Here is a 15154-nt window from a genome sequence, read left to right on the forward strand (position 1 = left end):
TTTCAAAAAAAATATTAATAGATTGTGTACCTATCAATCTAACTTTTTTATTTTTAGTATAAATTTAAATTAAATTTTAAGAAAATAACGATGCGTTAATGACTCATAGTAGTTAATAGATAGTTTTGTATGAAACACAATATCGTAAGAATGATAGGATAATATTTAAAAGATATCTAGTTGCACTGTTTACATTATTCGCCTTTTACTCACGTCAATTCATAAGATAACAAAAAGCCTAACTCAAATAGCTATTTTTGGTTAAATTATATATTTCAAAACAAAAAAATTCGTAAGAGTTCACAAATGATCGGCCCATTACTTCAACATTTAGTTATAAAATTAATTACTACATCATGACCAAAAAAAAAATTTAATTATTACATAATGATCTACTTTTTTTTTATAACTACTCTTATATCATGCGTCGTCTTTTAATACTGCCACATAAAGACAATATACCATACTGAAAACATATGTCAGCATAATAAAATATTTTTAGAAAATATCAATAGAGTATGTACTTATCAATTTAACTTTTTCTATTTTTAGTATAAATTTAAACTAAATTTAAGAAAATAAAAATACATTAATGAATTATAGTAGTTAATAGATAGTTTTATATGGAAACACAATATTACGAGAATGATAGACTTTCCTATGCTTGTGATTGTGAAACTCCAAACTTTTTAATTTTTCTTCAAGTTGGTTTAGAAACTCAAACTCAAACACAATTAACATACCAATTTCATGGAAAAAAAATATTTAAATGAAGAATTAAGAGACTAGTTGAGAGGACAGGAGTGTGTTGTGTTTGTGGTTAAAACTCTGATTAATCAAAGAGGGTCCACATTTCACATTCCACGTGGCGAAAGTGGAAAGGACTAACACGCAAAAACACCCCAAAAATATGTGCCGTCAGATATGCAGTCGTGTGAAAAATGTTTGAACGGCTGAGATCTTCTCAGCAGCGGCGGGGAAGGTTGTAGCGTGGCTTTAAGTAGAGAGAAGAGAAAGCGAAACAACTAAACCAGCGATCTCACAGCCTTCGCTCTGTAGATTTCGTTTCGTTTCGTTTTTTCGTTCTCTCTCTCTTTCGCTCTCTTAATTTTCTCTCTCTATCTCGTTCGTTCACACAGAGAAAAGGCTGCTTCTTCTTCTCATTCTTCTTCTTCTTATTCTGTTAGGGTTTGTGGCTCATTGCATTTCATGCGTGCTCGGTGATTGAGATCCAGGTTTTCTTCGAATTGGATTTATACTTAGGGTTTCGAGATTTTTCGTTCTTTCTATTTGCTTCCGTCGCCGCATTTTCTCTACATCCTTATCGATCTAGGGTTTATGATTCCGTTAGTTTCTTTTACCTATTACATTCTTTCGATTGCTTTGTAATAATATTGTGCTCTATTTTGGGGGAAGAGGTAAATAAATAGAAAAGGAGGGTTTCTTCATAGTGTGGCTTTCCCTCTATATACTAGTTGGTACTCGCATAGAGGTTCTGCATTTTTTGAATAGGAAGAAACTGGCTTTATTTGATTGGACCAGCTATTTTTATTTTTGAGGATCAAGTTGTGGAGAATAAAGAACTTTTAGTGGATTGGATAGGTAATGAGAGAAGAACACCCACCATTGGGTTTTGTAGTGCTGTGTTGCATTAAGATTTGGAGATTAGACTTGATTTGTGCTTCTGAGAATTTGGGTCTTATTCAGAGATTGCCGTGTGGTGTGGGAGAAGAACATGTTTCATATTGTTGTAGTTGATATGTGCAGTTATTGTGAGCTTATGCTATGGCACCAACTGTACCAATAGACTTTGCTGGGCAAAAGCAATCCAGGTTGTACTCTCACTCACAGACAATGGGCAAGTCTAGGAAATACTCCAAAGGCTTTTCTACTGGATTTGTTCCGGATTTTCGACATGCGGTGGAGACTATGGGTGAATCAGAGGGGTTGGGTAGCTCCGGACGGGTTGATATGGAACTGACAGCTTCGGCAAATTCTTTTGCGCCAAAGAGGAAATGCATTGGATTGATTGCTGATGGTTATGGTGATTTTGATGTGCCATTCCAGCATTTCAAATTGTCAAAGATGTCAGATTTCGAGAGGAAGGACTTGAAACAGAGGTTAGCACGGGAGCTCGAACGTGTAAGGGAACTTCAGAAGAAAGTTGATGGTATGAAGCCGAATGTTGTTGCATTAACTTCCCCTGGCGATATTAGGGGCTGCAGTGCGGGACAGAAAAGACCTCAGCCTGAGAGCAAGTATAGAACACAAGAAGCATCGGTGCCACAGGGTAAGAAAAGGCCCTTACCAGGACATAACGGTCCAAAGACCAAAAAAAGTATGTCTGGGCAGTTTGAGCATGCAAAACCTGCTGATTCTTCATTAGCTGCATTGATGAAACCGTGCGAGACATTACTTAACCGGTTGATGTCCCATCAGTTTAGTTGGGTTTTTAACACACCAGTTGATGTTGTTAAATTGAACATTCCGGATTATTTCAATGTCATCAAACATCCCATGGATTTGGGTACAGTGAAGAATAGAATAACGTCTGGTAAATATTCAAGTCCTATGGAGTTTGCTGCAGATGTACGGCTAACTTTTTCAAACGCAATGACTTATAATCCTCCTGGGAATGATGTACACCTCATGGCAGAGACTCTTAGTAAGATGTTTGAAACGAAATGGAAGCCGATAGAGAAGAAACTTCCTGCCATGAACAGTGCTCGTTCTGAGCCATCAAAGCCAACTGCTTATGTAGAAACTGGAAATTTTAACCAAATTCCTCCCATGAAAAAGAATAAAATTACCCCGAAAGAAACTAAAGTGAAACCAGAGCCTGTTAAAAGAACCATGAGTGATGAGGAGAAGCATAAATTGAGTATGGAGTTGGAGGCAATGCTTGGAGAGTTGCCCGAAACCATTGTTGACTTCTTGAAAGAGCAAAGTTATGGTTCAGGTCAGGCCAATGATGATGAGATTGAGATTGACATTGATGCCCTAAGTGATGATACCTTATTCAAATTGCGGAAGCTTCTTGATGATTATGTGCTGGAGAAGCAAAAATCCATGGCCAAAGCGAGACAGAGTGAAATGGAGGTCCGTCTCTCTCTCTCTCTCTCTCTCTCTCTCTCTCTCTCTCTCTCTCTCTCTCTCTCTGTCTGTCTGTCTCTCTCTGTGTGTGTGTGTGTGTGTGTGTGTTAGTTATAGGACTTGTGTATTTGCTCATATAGGGTGGGTATTTTCATCTATCAAGTGTCACAGATGTATACAGCTGGGATTGCCTTTTTGTGTAACCTATCTGTTGGATAGTCCGTCATGATGTCAAACTAAAAGATAGAAGTGGGCATTTGAAAAAATCCAATCAACTGGTTGATGTTTATATTTCAAAATATTAATATTAAAAATTTAATACAGCTGGGATTGACTTTTTGTTGGATAGTCCGTCATGTTGTCAAACAAAAAGATAAAGTGGACATTTGGAAAAATCCAGTCAACTGGTTGATGTTTATATTTCAAAATATTAATATTAAGAATTAAATGGACCTATATAGTGCTTAAATTTGTGATCTTTTGATATGCAAATTCAATCTAACAGTTGTACTAGTGCAAATTCAACATTTTTAGAAATGAAATATTTGGAGCAAATCTGTGATTTAGTCTTATGTTTTTCTTTGTGTGCTGTACTATCACGATGTGCATAATATAGTGCATGTCTTTAAATAATCTATGGCATGTGTATCATTCAGGCTAATGGTTTTTGTTTGCTTGATTGATCTTTGTGCAGCTTGTGAATGAATCTGGGTTTAGCAACTCGTCAATGCAACCACCTAAAGGTATATTTGATTTGTTGTTTTTTTCTTTTTTCCTGGTTATATCTTGATGATAGACATGTCTATGATAAGTTGATCTTTTTTTATATACATTATTTTTTTAGTTATCTTTTTTTTTATTTGGGTTCATATGATAAGTTCATTATTGAAACTACTTGTAATTCTTGAAGTTCACTGTGCAAATGCAGGTAATGATCAAGTTGAGGAGGATGTGGACATTGTTGGTGTGAATGATCCTCCTGTTTCAAATTATCCTCCAGTAGAGATTGAGAAAGATGGTGCCAACAGAAACACTAAATGCAGTAGTTCAAGTAGCTCCAGTAGTGAATCTGGCTCTTCTTCCAGTGGTTTGTGTAGCTGCTTACTTTTCTTATTTCTCATATCACAATGAGTTTAGTCTTCTGATAATTTGTAATTTGATCTGTATTTTCTTGTTGTGGACTCCCTTATTGTTCATTGAGTATTAGTATGTCCTTGCATATGATATCTGAACACCCCCCCCCCCCCCCCCCCCCAAAAAAAAAACCAAGAAAAGAAAAAGCAGCAAAAAAAGCCTTCTCTTGTCCAAGCAATTGCCTCCAGAACTTGGTCCTTCTAATATTCTTATGTTCTGTAACTAGACTAGTCTTTTAACATTAATTTTGTGTTAGATTTGACTCCTAGAAAACAACCTAGTCTCTATTTATCTGCATCAGTAGGATTTCTTAGATATTTTATTTTTAATTGCACATTTTTTGTTACCCGGACAGTGTTGACTGTTATTTTTATGTTCTAATTATTGGATAAAAGAAAATCTCACGATAGGTTATGTTTATGGTTTTACTATTTTTTATTTTCTATAAATGAGATTGAGGATTTTAGATAATGTGATGATTGAACATTGCACTTTTGCAAGACATTTCGTAGAGTATTCTTTAAAATTCAGTTCTTATCTCAAGATGAAGGCAATATAACCCTTGATAATGAATTTCTCTGTATGTTGGATCTGGAATATGCTTTTCTTATACAACTTTGTTGCGTGACAGATTCAGACTCAGCTAGTTCCTCGGCTAGTGAGTTAGACACTGCCAAATCCCCAGATCCTCCTAGTGCCAAGGTAAAAGGGATATCCATGAGTTGTCTAATAATATGGTGTCGATCCATCTCCCTTTTTATTAGGTGGGGATGGTTACATGTGTATTAGACACTTATATAATATCCCATCATAAACAATGTCTATGAACAGACTGCTGAAATTTTATTAATTCCTAGTTGTTTGCAATGTACCCCTACTATTTTTAATGAACCTTCATTTCTGAACAATATTGCAGGAAAATGTAGGGCCTGTCTTTATTTCCAATCAAAACAGACAGGATCCTGGTAATTCTGAGTCCGAAAAGGGTGAGTCCCTAAGTTGGTGTTTTTTAATCGTGTGTATATTTTCATCTTAGGCATTTCTTTTGATGAGGAATTGAAGATGGTCCAGGAATTGTTGCCTTATAGCTCTCTTTCATGTATAGATTCAATTAATGTGGATGGTCAAGCCGAAAAGGATTCGCAGACCAAACTAGTGACTACTGAGCCAGAAAGCCTTCAAGAGGGTAAGCTTGAAACATGAAGAAACTGTCTGCTCTTAGTTTTGGGGGCATGATCTCACCCTTCGTAATATAACATTTTAGGGGAGAGTGCTCCACCTCAGAGGCAAGTCTCTCCCGACAAGCTCTACCGGGCAGCTTTACTAAGGAGCCGGTTTGCTGACACTATTCTTAAAGCTCGAGAGAAGGCTCTTGAAAAGGTTTGTTAAGGTGGTAATGTGGTAGCTAGAGATTTTTGTACCCTACTCTTGGAAACAAGTCTGTTGGCTCTCAACTCGGTACATCTAAAAAAAAAAAAATTCGAAGTTTTTAATTTTTCTTTTCTCACCAATAAAGTTCTTTCACTTCACAGGTTTCTAATCTGGTAATTACCATCATTACCACCTTTGATAAAAGCCTTGCCAACATTAATGCAAGTGGTTTTTAAAATCTGGTCTAATTGGTTCCACCTTTGATCTCAGGCCGAAAAGCAGGATCCAGAAAAACTTAGGATGGAGAGAGAAGAACTTGAAAGGAGGCAGAAGGAAGGTGTGTTTCTGCTTTTTGAACCTTGTAATACTCATTCTGTGGTACCTGTAGTCTAATTTTCTCAAATTCTACTTTTTCAAGGTTTGCATCGTTTTACTAATTTATCTTTTTCAATTTGGTTTGCATCTGTAGAGAAAGCACGGTTGCAGGCAGAGGCAAAAGCTGCAGAAGAGGCTCGGAGGAAAGCTGAAGCAGTAGCTGCAGCTGAAGCTAAGAAGAAGAGGGAACAAGAGAGAGAAGCAGCTCGGTTGGCATTGCAAAAGGTAACTTCTAAAGAGGGGTAGAAAATGTAAATCAATAAGAAACATGAAACATACAGTTCCTTAAGAAAGCCTCTGTGGGGTCCTAAAGAATAGCAGTGAACAATAGCAGACAATTCCAAAGTCCCTATGTAAATCAGTAACATAATCTCCCTTAAGAGAGTTAGAAAGTGATTCCGAGATTTGTATTCTATCCCACAAGTCAATAGGTAATCCAAAAGATTTAAAAATCTTAATGTCTCCAAACTAACTTCATTGTTCCCCACAATTATTATTTTCTCTATTTTACAAAGAATTTGCAATGAGACATTGTAAAATCATGCAATTGATTCTGGTATCATCCATCTATTTTTTATAAAGGGGATTGGATGGGATTTGTAATTTTCTTCCTAAAATACTCTACATGATATATATGTGTGTGTGTGTGTGTGGCTATTTTCAAGACTTGAATCAAGCCCACCTAAAGTAGAGAAAAATATTTACTGTCTTTGACTAATCTCACAGTTGTCACTAAATAAAAGGGTGTACTAATAGGGATTAATCCACTAGTGCATAACACTAATATCTTGTAGTTCATATGTTGTGATACAAATTGAGCTTCTTTTGTTCTCACTGAATGGTGACTTTTTTAGATGGAGAAAACTGTTGACATCAACGAGGGCAGTCAATTTTTGGAAGATCTGGAGATGCTGAGTGCTGTACAAGGTGAACAGTTCCCAAGCTACATAGAAGAGGCGAGCCCAGATCCTCTACAAAGTAGATTGGGTAGTTTCAAGCTACAGGGAAATCCTTTAGAACAGCTAGGATTGTATATGAAGGACGATGATGAGGATTTGGATGAAGAACTGCCTCAGGGTGCTGCAGGACAACCAAAAGATGAAGAGACGGCTAGTGCTGCTCCTGGTGAACAGTTACCAATTTTCAAAGACGAGACAAATCCAGATCATCCTGAAAGTGGATTGGATAGCTCCAAACAGGAGGGTAATCCCTTAGAGCAGTTGGGATTATACATGAAGGATGATGATGAAGATTTGGAGGAACAACCATCTCAACGTGCTGCTGGGAAATCAAATGATGTTGAAGAAGGAGAAATTGACTGATCTGTCCCTTTGTTTTCCTTCTCGCTCATGCAAGAATTTGGTGGTTCTGAGGAACAGTTGTAGGGTTACAGGGTGCTCGTTTTTCCAGCACCCCTGTAAGTTAGAAGATGAGCTGTCTCCTTGACAAGTTTGAAGATGGTATAGTAAAAGTTTATGGCTGGACTGCCTGGACATTGGATTTGGTTTGGGCTCTCTTCAATATTAGTTTTAGTTTGGGAAACAGTTTAAAAATGTGGTATACCAAGGTAGACCGCATTTATTGTAGGGGTTTGATGTGTAGATGGGAAGTGTGCCAATTTTGCTTGCAAGAAGTAACTCCTTTGCAACGAGTTTATGCATCACCTTGACTAGTTAGCCTCAGTTGCAAAGTAAAATATGTTAGAACAGAGGTTAAAATCGATTCTTTCTATTTATTTCAATCTTTAAAGTTGCTTGTGGTGGTTGTGAGAGGATGGCTTTAGTGTGATGAGGCAAACTAGGTTGCATATTTTAGATGTTATTTGTACATTTTTCGTATCGAAATGAATAGGATCATTAGCATGTTTATGGGGATTGCGAGCTTTTGCAAATTTCCTACCCAACCCAACCCAATGAATAAATTACAAATAATTCATGAAAGACAGTGGATAATACAACCAATTTCATTAAAATCACATGCTGAAGTTTACTGCATAGAGTTCCTACACCGCCAAAAATTTATGCACATTTCTCAATACATTATGATTATAGCCTCACTCCTCAAACATACCCTCGTCTGACATTTTGAAAGACTCGGTTCCATTAACATGAATCTGTTCAGACAAGTTGCCATCTACATTTCTCAGCAGGCTAAAGTCAAAGTCGTCATCAGAATCAGAGTCTTCGTCCTCATTTGATCCCTGATCTTGCTTGTTATCTGCATTCCTCCGTTCTTCTTCCCTCTCTCTCTTGGCCTGGGCTTTTCTTACTTCTTGTTGCTTGATGCAGTCTTCGTATGACATCTCATACCAAACAGTGCCCTTCCCCACAATTGATTTGTTATGTTGATCTGCTATGCGTTCTAGCCTGCTCTTCTCTGAATTCTTGGGTTCTCCCCAATAATCATAACGATATAAAGGATTTTCAGGATCAAATTGGTCTTTACCAAAGTGACTGGCATCCACATACCTTCCTGGTTCTTCCAATGGCAGACCAAGCGCTTTGCGACTGATAAGATGAAAAACAAGGGAGAAGAAACATTTTGAATAGAAAGATCTGTAATAACAGGGAATCCATTTGAAAACATCAACACAACATTACCAGCTGACGTCTCTAAGCAAGGCTTCTCTTTCCTCAAATGATCTGCGCCAATGCATGGCATCATACTCATCCATCTCGATGTGACGCCTTAATTTGGAAACTTCGTACTCCTCGCCTCTGGCTTTTGCTTCCGCAAATTGTTTATTATGGTGCTGCATCCGAAAAGGTGCAAGCCATATGGGTAATAGAAATTTGAACGATAATTTGAGGGGGGAAATGAGGCATATTCAGTGAACTTATGTTTTGGCGCTTTTGTTTCATTATGCCCAACAAATTTTAAGTGACCCTTACAACGTTGAACTCTCAAACCAGCCATATAATATGTGGTACCAACAGCAACACAAAAACCTTATTTTAAATAAAGGCTGGGGAGGTTGGAAGCTTACCTGACGCTCAGCAAATGCAGCCTCTAAGTCAAGCTCTTTGACACTTACTTTCTGCCAAAGTATCAGAAACAAGAAGTAAATAAAAAAACATAAGCAGCCAGATGCATGCAATCTCATAAAAATATCACTAACCAGAATAGTCTTGGGTAATATTGTGTTCTTATATTTGACTTCTGTATGCTGAACAGAATTTTGTTCATCAAAGTCTTCTTCATCAGTCAACTCTGACAGCTTTTTGCCTTTATATTTATCTGGATTAACCTCCATATCCGTCAAAATCATTTGCTCAGCTGCATTAATCTGCCATAACTGCAAAAGAAATGTAGTAGTTACTAGTTAGTGATGATGTCAGGTAAAGATGGACCAACCAGAGAGAACTTGAATGTGGATGAATGATGAGGGTGGAGACAGGACAAAGGTCATATCCCATGTCCTGAAGGATGATTCTGCACGGCGCATACTTACATTTTCATGAATGTTGTTAAGATAACTAGCATAAGCTTTTAGGAATTATATAAGATTTGACAACATTGATTTGCCAAAATACTCCAATTCCAAAATGGAATAAAATTTTAAACAGAGGTGCATCTAATTAACCTTGCCAACATATGGGTGATCTGACAACAAAGGTTCTTCCTCCGGCTTGTCTCCAGGATCTTTCCTAGGAATGGGAGGCCTTCCACAGTCTCGCTGCAAATTTCAAAATATAAAATCAAGAGAACAACTATGATAAGGTCAACCAATGCTTTTGAAACATTAAATCATTACTGCCACCTTTTTAAATAACCATGAAATTAAGACACTTAACAAAGTCAATTGAACAATCTGGCCTAATTCAATTGAGTTACAATTCTAATATCATGTGCAGAATCCATGATTAAATTACATCATTGTGGAAAGTTACACTTTGCAATCAACTTTGTGAAAACATTTTCAATTAAAAGTTCTTAGATATAGATAAATGTCACGAATCCTTAGAGATCAGTGTTTGTGAAATACTTTTTCTTTAACAAGATTGCAGTCAACTTGCATAACGAGGGAAAGACACAAACCCGTATTTCATCTGGGTTAGTATCGTTACGTTGAAATATTGGTGGGTACTCGAATCTGTTAAAGCTGAAATATAAAACACAAGTTGAATATGATGCCTCAATCTAATCAAAATAAATATCAAATACTTATAGAAAGCTGAATATTGCAAATAGATAATCATACATCAGATGATCTATATTTGGATGGACAAACCGAAGTTCGATCGGAAACCGGAAACGGTAGGGATCTCGCTTTGCCTGCCAAAAAAAAAAATACAAACACTATTAAATAAAATTGATTCAAAAAAATTATGATGATATTTGTACACGAGGGAAACTTAATACTATAGTGAAAAAACTATAATGACTATTCAGATTGCTCAGGAAACATACAATATAGAATCAGACAAATAGACCATGTATCCTAACTAGAGGAATAGTTAAGGGTTCGGTAAAGTGCATGGTTAAAGCGAGAGGGTTGATCTCAGTTACAAAATAAAATAAATAAATAAGAACATGGCCAAAAGCTTCTATCAATCCATCAATACAAAATGTGAAATCTCGTGAATGGTAGTATAAGCCAAGAGCTTTATCTTTGGAACAGTCCAAGTGGCCAAAATAATATACAGTCCAAGTGACAACTAATATAGGAAGTTATCAACTTGGGATTTTAAACACTCACCAAAACTTCAACCATGACATGCATACCCACTTTTATGTGATGGCGGATCCAATACCAGTCATTGTTCTTTATGGGAACCCACCTAGAATACATCATGCTATATGAGTCTTCCAGAAAAAAACACTTGCGAAAATAAATAAATAAAAATAATTGGAACATGCTCAAATAGTAAAACTGGAAGGCAAAAAATATTTAAAGCCTCTAAGTTACTAATGATAACAAGATGAGTGTGCTGGTTATATGGCAACACTATGACAGTAAATAAAATATGCAATAATTGATGGCTTCTGGAGAGAAAACATCACATTTTGAAATTTTACACAGAAGGACTGTTTGAAAATAAAATAGAATAGTGTCGACATCCTTCCAATAACCATGCCAAACAAGAGAGATTATGGTTATTATCTTCTAAATAAACTACTGTTCCTTTTTCTCTAGTAAGACCGTAAGAGAATGGATCCAATATCTCAACTCAAATGCTTTAAATAGTCCCAAGTATGAAGTATATCTGTCTCTTAAGGCTTGACCTCGTTCATGGTTGTTGATGCCAACAGATTAGAGCATCTAAGTGCTATGGATGCTCATAAGTTGCTTTTCCCATTTTAGAAAATTCATCTTGTTTTTGTATACTAATTCCCTACATTTTGTTCATGTATGCATTAAATAACCTTTTACTTTCTAAACTTATAGCTAATCAATTAGCAACATCATGATAGTGGAAGCAACATGTTCACTTGAGTGTGTATTCCAAAATATTAAGCAAATTAACATCCTGAACAGAAAGGACTCGAAGAATTCTAAAAAGAACAATGCGAAAATTGGTAGTTACCCCTCATATACGCCGCCAATGTCAACAAATGCCCCTTGATAGAGATGCAAAGTTGTCACCATCCCTTCACAAATCTGCATAGAAGAAATTCTACGTAATTAATATTATCATAATAACAAATAGTATATGTGAAAAGTGCTGTTAGGCATTTACAATTGCCTGCATCTCAATTATACACATTCAGGTAAGTTTTGGTTCTTGTTGGAAAAAATGTTTCGAAACATATGTAGGCATGGAGATAAAACAGAGCCAACCAAACCATGAATTACATAAGGATCATCTATTAAGTTATTAATACTATATAACTGTTCAAATTAGGACATCATAACAGGTGAACATGAAAATTCAGTCATCATTATTAAACGGAAGAAAATCATTGCAAACCACTAAAGCATAGAGTTGGTCAGCGGCTGAGAATTGCAACCAAGTTTCATGATCAGACTTGAAACGGTCACTACAAAGAGCTACCAGAAAATCATCAGGAGCCTTCTACCATGAAATTAGTTTCCCCAAAATTGGTTTTCAATGATATGCCCTTACCCTATAAGCCACTTGAACTCATAAATCATAATCAGCAGGTTGGTAATGCAAGCATCCTAACACCTAAAAACACTTGCAGTATATGCAATCTTGGAAAATTGACAACAGGTAAAGTGTCTAGAAGACAAAATTGCAGCATTAATCAAAATGAAAAACAGGAGCTAGAGGGCTTACTTGACCAGGATAATAGAATGGAAGCTCATACTGCAGAAAACATTAAAAAATCCAAACAGTGAGCACCATGTTGTAATGTTCCTAAATTGAAAGAAACAAAAAATTTGCTACTTCATCCAATCCTACCATGCCCTCCTTGTAGTCTTTCCCTCTTTTCCTCCTACCAGGGTGATAATCTTGGTCATGCTGTCACATTGACACAAAAACACACTTATCAGCAATCAACATAACTCCAAACAACAACAAAGTCATACACAGGATGAAACCAGAGTACGTAGGGGGAACATTTAGGTAAACTTACTGGAAAAAGAAAATTAGATATCTCGCCGGGGGGGGGGGGGGGGGGTTTGTGGTGGAGAAAGGAGAGTCAATTTCCTTTTTAGCTGTTTCTCACAAAAAGCACATTATTATACTACTTTTTTACATATTTATCTATGATTCATTTTTTATCCCAAGCACTAGTATCCAAAGTTCTAAATGCCATAACCAAATAGGCTGCAACTAATCTTGGTCAAGGCATCCACCATGAGGTAAAGGTCTTCACCCAGAGAATTCATTTAAACAGAATAAGTATTTAATCACTTGATCCATGGACTCAATCTTTATCATGAATTATAAGCTTCAACTTATTTTAAATAAATCTTTTAAAATAATCAGTATTTGGATTTCTCTCTTACTTTTTCTTTTTGCATTACAGAAGCTGAAAATAGTAGCATAGAAAAATCAATTTTCAGTTTTTGCAATCACATAAAACATTTGGGTTATAGAATCATTTTCTCCAAAGCAGAACAAAGCACAACCTATATATCAATATCATGAACACTTAAAGCAAGTAACATTTGGATTGAATTGGTAAGAAAACAAAAATACCAGATAAGATTCCTCCTCCAACCTATCCCTATTAGCTTCAACCCATTCCTCATACTGCTTCAAGAACACCTTGTACCTATCCAATGCAAGCCCACCAGTATCATAGTCTTCATCCACAATCACACCACCGTCAAGTTGTTCCAAACTCACTCTCCTGGCCAGCATCTTATGCGCCTCCCTCATGAACGCCAGCTCCTCCCTATCCACCTCCCATCCCCGCGGCGGCCAATCCCTCGGCGGCACCAAGCGCACCACCATAGGACCCGCCCAAAGCGTCTCAATAGGCTCCGGAATCTCCCCTTTGATCTCAAACTGCTTCTCAGAGAATTCGTCCTCGTCCATCCCCAATTCCTCCATCTTCTTCTTCCTGTAGCTAGGGCTCAGCATGTTGAACGCTTCAATGGCTTCGGGAGTTTTCAGAGGTACCTCTTCGCCTTCGTTGAGGCTCTTCCGGGCGAAATTGGCTTCGGGAGTGAGGATTTCCTCCCATGGCGCCCAACCGCGGTCGATCCAGTTTCGGCGGCGAGCTTCGTCTTCGGTTTCTTTGTTCCTGTGGACGAAGTTTTCGGGTAAGATTTCGTCGACCGGGAACTCGTCGGAGGCGAAGCATTTGAGGGGAGGGTGGTGGCGGTGGAGGCGCAGAGGCGGTGGCGGATGACGGTATCGAGGGTGGAATGAAGAGGTTGAAGGAGGGTTTAAGGGTTTAGGGAAAGTGAAGAAAAAGAGATAAGGTGATTCAAGGCTTTGCATTTTTGCTGCAGAGTCTGTAGTGTATTACTCACTCACTCACTCTATCCACTTTTCACTTCTTCTCAACTGAATTTTTATGCAATTTCTCCCATTTTTTGTTTTATTTTGAAGAAATTGAAGAAGAAAATTATTTGTACAATTTTATATGGTGGATGATAGGAGTGGATCTTCTCTGGTGAAAAAAAAAAATAGATAGTGTTCAGTATTTGATTTTATCCTTTGTTTTTTCTCTTCTATTTAATTTTAGTCCCATTTATAAAATTAAAGGTAAGATATCACATTTTATTCTCTCAATGTTAAAAAAAATGGAGAGAATCCATTTCCGTAGACAATGATATCTTTCTACCAAAACAATATTATTAATATATCTTACCAAATATACTTGATTAACCATCTAAAAATTTATAATATAATTTTGATGTGAAAATCTCATTATCAGAATATTTTTTTTAATTAGAACTTTAGTGTTATTTTTTTAAAATATTGTGTTATCCTAAAATAATAAAAATTCTAGTATTTTTTACATAATTAGATACTTAATAAAAAATCATGTACATACTTATTTAAAATGATTTCCAAATATTTTTTTATCTCTTTTTTTTCTTCCTTTAACACGTTTTTTTTTTTTTTGAAAAATTTACAAAACACCAGAAAATTTATATTTTTTATTTTGAATTTTCTTCTTTGCGGACAAACTACGTTTCCTTTATTTTCAAAATTTATGTAATGCTTTACAGCCCATGACCTCAAGGAATAAAAAGAAAAAGTAAGAAGGAATTTGGGAATTGATAGAATAAAGAGATAAGGAGAGAGATGGGAGGTAGGTGATAATAGAAGAAAGGTATCTGATTCTTGAATGTAACTTGAGTTTGTTTCCAAAGGTGAAAATGATTTGTCCTTGTTATTATAATGAGGCATTCAAGGGTTCAGCTAGGACATAAAACATGGTCTGAGCCAAAACTCCAGATTCACCACCTGAATCTGAAGTATTATAAAAGGATAAGGTGATGACTTGAATGAATATTGCTTGCTCCAAATTTCTGAACCATTAGACAGAAGATGCCCCAATCGGTTGTGTACCTGAATAAAATATATTTGACGAAAGAAATTATGAAACAAACTCTTCCCGTTACTCAGTTTGCTATCTACATATATGGATATCAATAAGCGTACACTTTAATTTGTGAGTAAGGTTAAATAAACAATAAAATTCAAGATACACAAGCTAATGTTCCAGCAGGAGATTGCATTGGAGTCTTTCCCTTAATACTCCACTCAATAAATGGTGTAGCTTCATTTATGTCATATCCACTTAATAG

At 36.4% G+C, this 15154-nt stretch overlaps 2 protein-coding genes across 3 annotated transcripts; one reads left to right on the forward strand and one right to left on the reverse strand.

The window, feature by feature from the left end:
* The first annotated feature begins 1042 nt into the window (after nt 1–1042).
* Nucleotides 1043–7837, forward strand: LOC130944758 (transcription factor GTE10-like). Of its 2 annotated transcripts, XM_057873262.1 has the most exons (11): nt 1043–1235; nt 1768–3099; nt 3788–3836; nt 4022–4180; nt 4859–4929; nt 5144–5213; nt 5333–5413; nt 5492–5607; nt 5869–5935; nt 6068–6198; nt 6828–7837. In XM_057873262.1, the coding sequence occupies exons 2-11, from the start codon at nt 1786–1788 to the stop codon at nt 7293–7295; spliced, it is 2526 nt and encodes an 841-aa protein (XP_057729245.1). In that variant the 5' UTR covers nt 1043–1235; nt 1768–1785; the 3' UTR covers nt 7296–7837. The 2 variants fall into 2 exon arrangements, 1 of the variants encoding a protein (XP_057729245.1); XR_009072149.1 differs by lacking the exon at nt 5492–5607 and having other exon boundaries at nt 1043–3099; nt 6828–6934.
* Nucleotides 7838–7922: 85 nt separating this feature from the next.
* LOC130944759 (protein PLASTID TRANSCRIPTIONALLY ACTIVE 10) lies at nt 7923–13878 on the reverse strand. Its single transcript, XM_057873263.1, has 12 exons — nt 13086–13878; nt 12342–12401; nt 12216–12245; nt 11502–11575; nt 10673–10754; nt 10175–10248; nt 10012–10075; nt 9557–9649; nt 9092–9268; nt 8960–9010; nt 8574–8725; nt 7923–8480 (listed from the first exon to the last, which is right to left on the reverse strand). Exons 1-12 carry the CDS (start codon nt 13833–13835, stop codon nt 8027–8029), a joined length of 2061 nt encoding a protein of 686 aa, XP_057729246.1. The 5' UTR covers nt 13836–13878; the 3' UTR covers nt 7923–8026.
* Nucleotides 13879–15154: the final 1276 nt, after the last annotated feature.

Source organism: Arachis stenosperma, chromosome 8 (assembly GCF_014773155.1).
Source record: "Arachis stenosperma cultivar V10309 chromosome 8, arast.V10309.gnm1.PFL2, whole genome shotgun sequence".
Lineage (NCBI taxonomy): Eukaryota > Viridiplantae > Streptophyta > Magnoliopsida > Fabales > Fabaceae > Arachis > Arachis stenosperma.

Coding starts and splice junctions, on each gene's coding strand:
- LOC130944758 (XM_057873262.1), top strand. CDS start 1,786: ATGGCACCAACTGTACCAATAGACTTTGCTGGGCAAAAGCAATCCAGG. Junction 3,837..4,021: donor GTCAATGCAACCACCTAAAG/GTATATTTGATT, acceptor GTGCAAATGCAG/GTAATGATCAAGTTGAGGAG. Junction 4,181..4,858: donor ATCTGGCTCTTCTTCCAGTG/GTTTGTGTAGCT, acceptor GTTGCGTGACAG/ATTCAGACTCAGCTAGTTCC.
- LOC130944759 (XM_057873263.1), bottom strand. CDS start 13,835: ATGCAAAGCCTTGAATCACCTTATCTCTTTTTCTTCACTTTCCCTAAA. Junction 12,246..12,341: donor AAGACTACAAGGAGGGCATG/GTAGGATTGGAT, acceptor TGTTTTCTGCAG/TATGAGCTTCCATTCTATTA. Junction 9,269..9,556: donor ATCACCCATATGTTGGCAAG/GTTAATTAGATG, acceptor TTTCTTTTGCAG/TTATGGCAGATTAATGCAGC.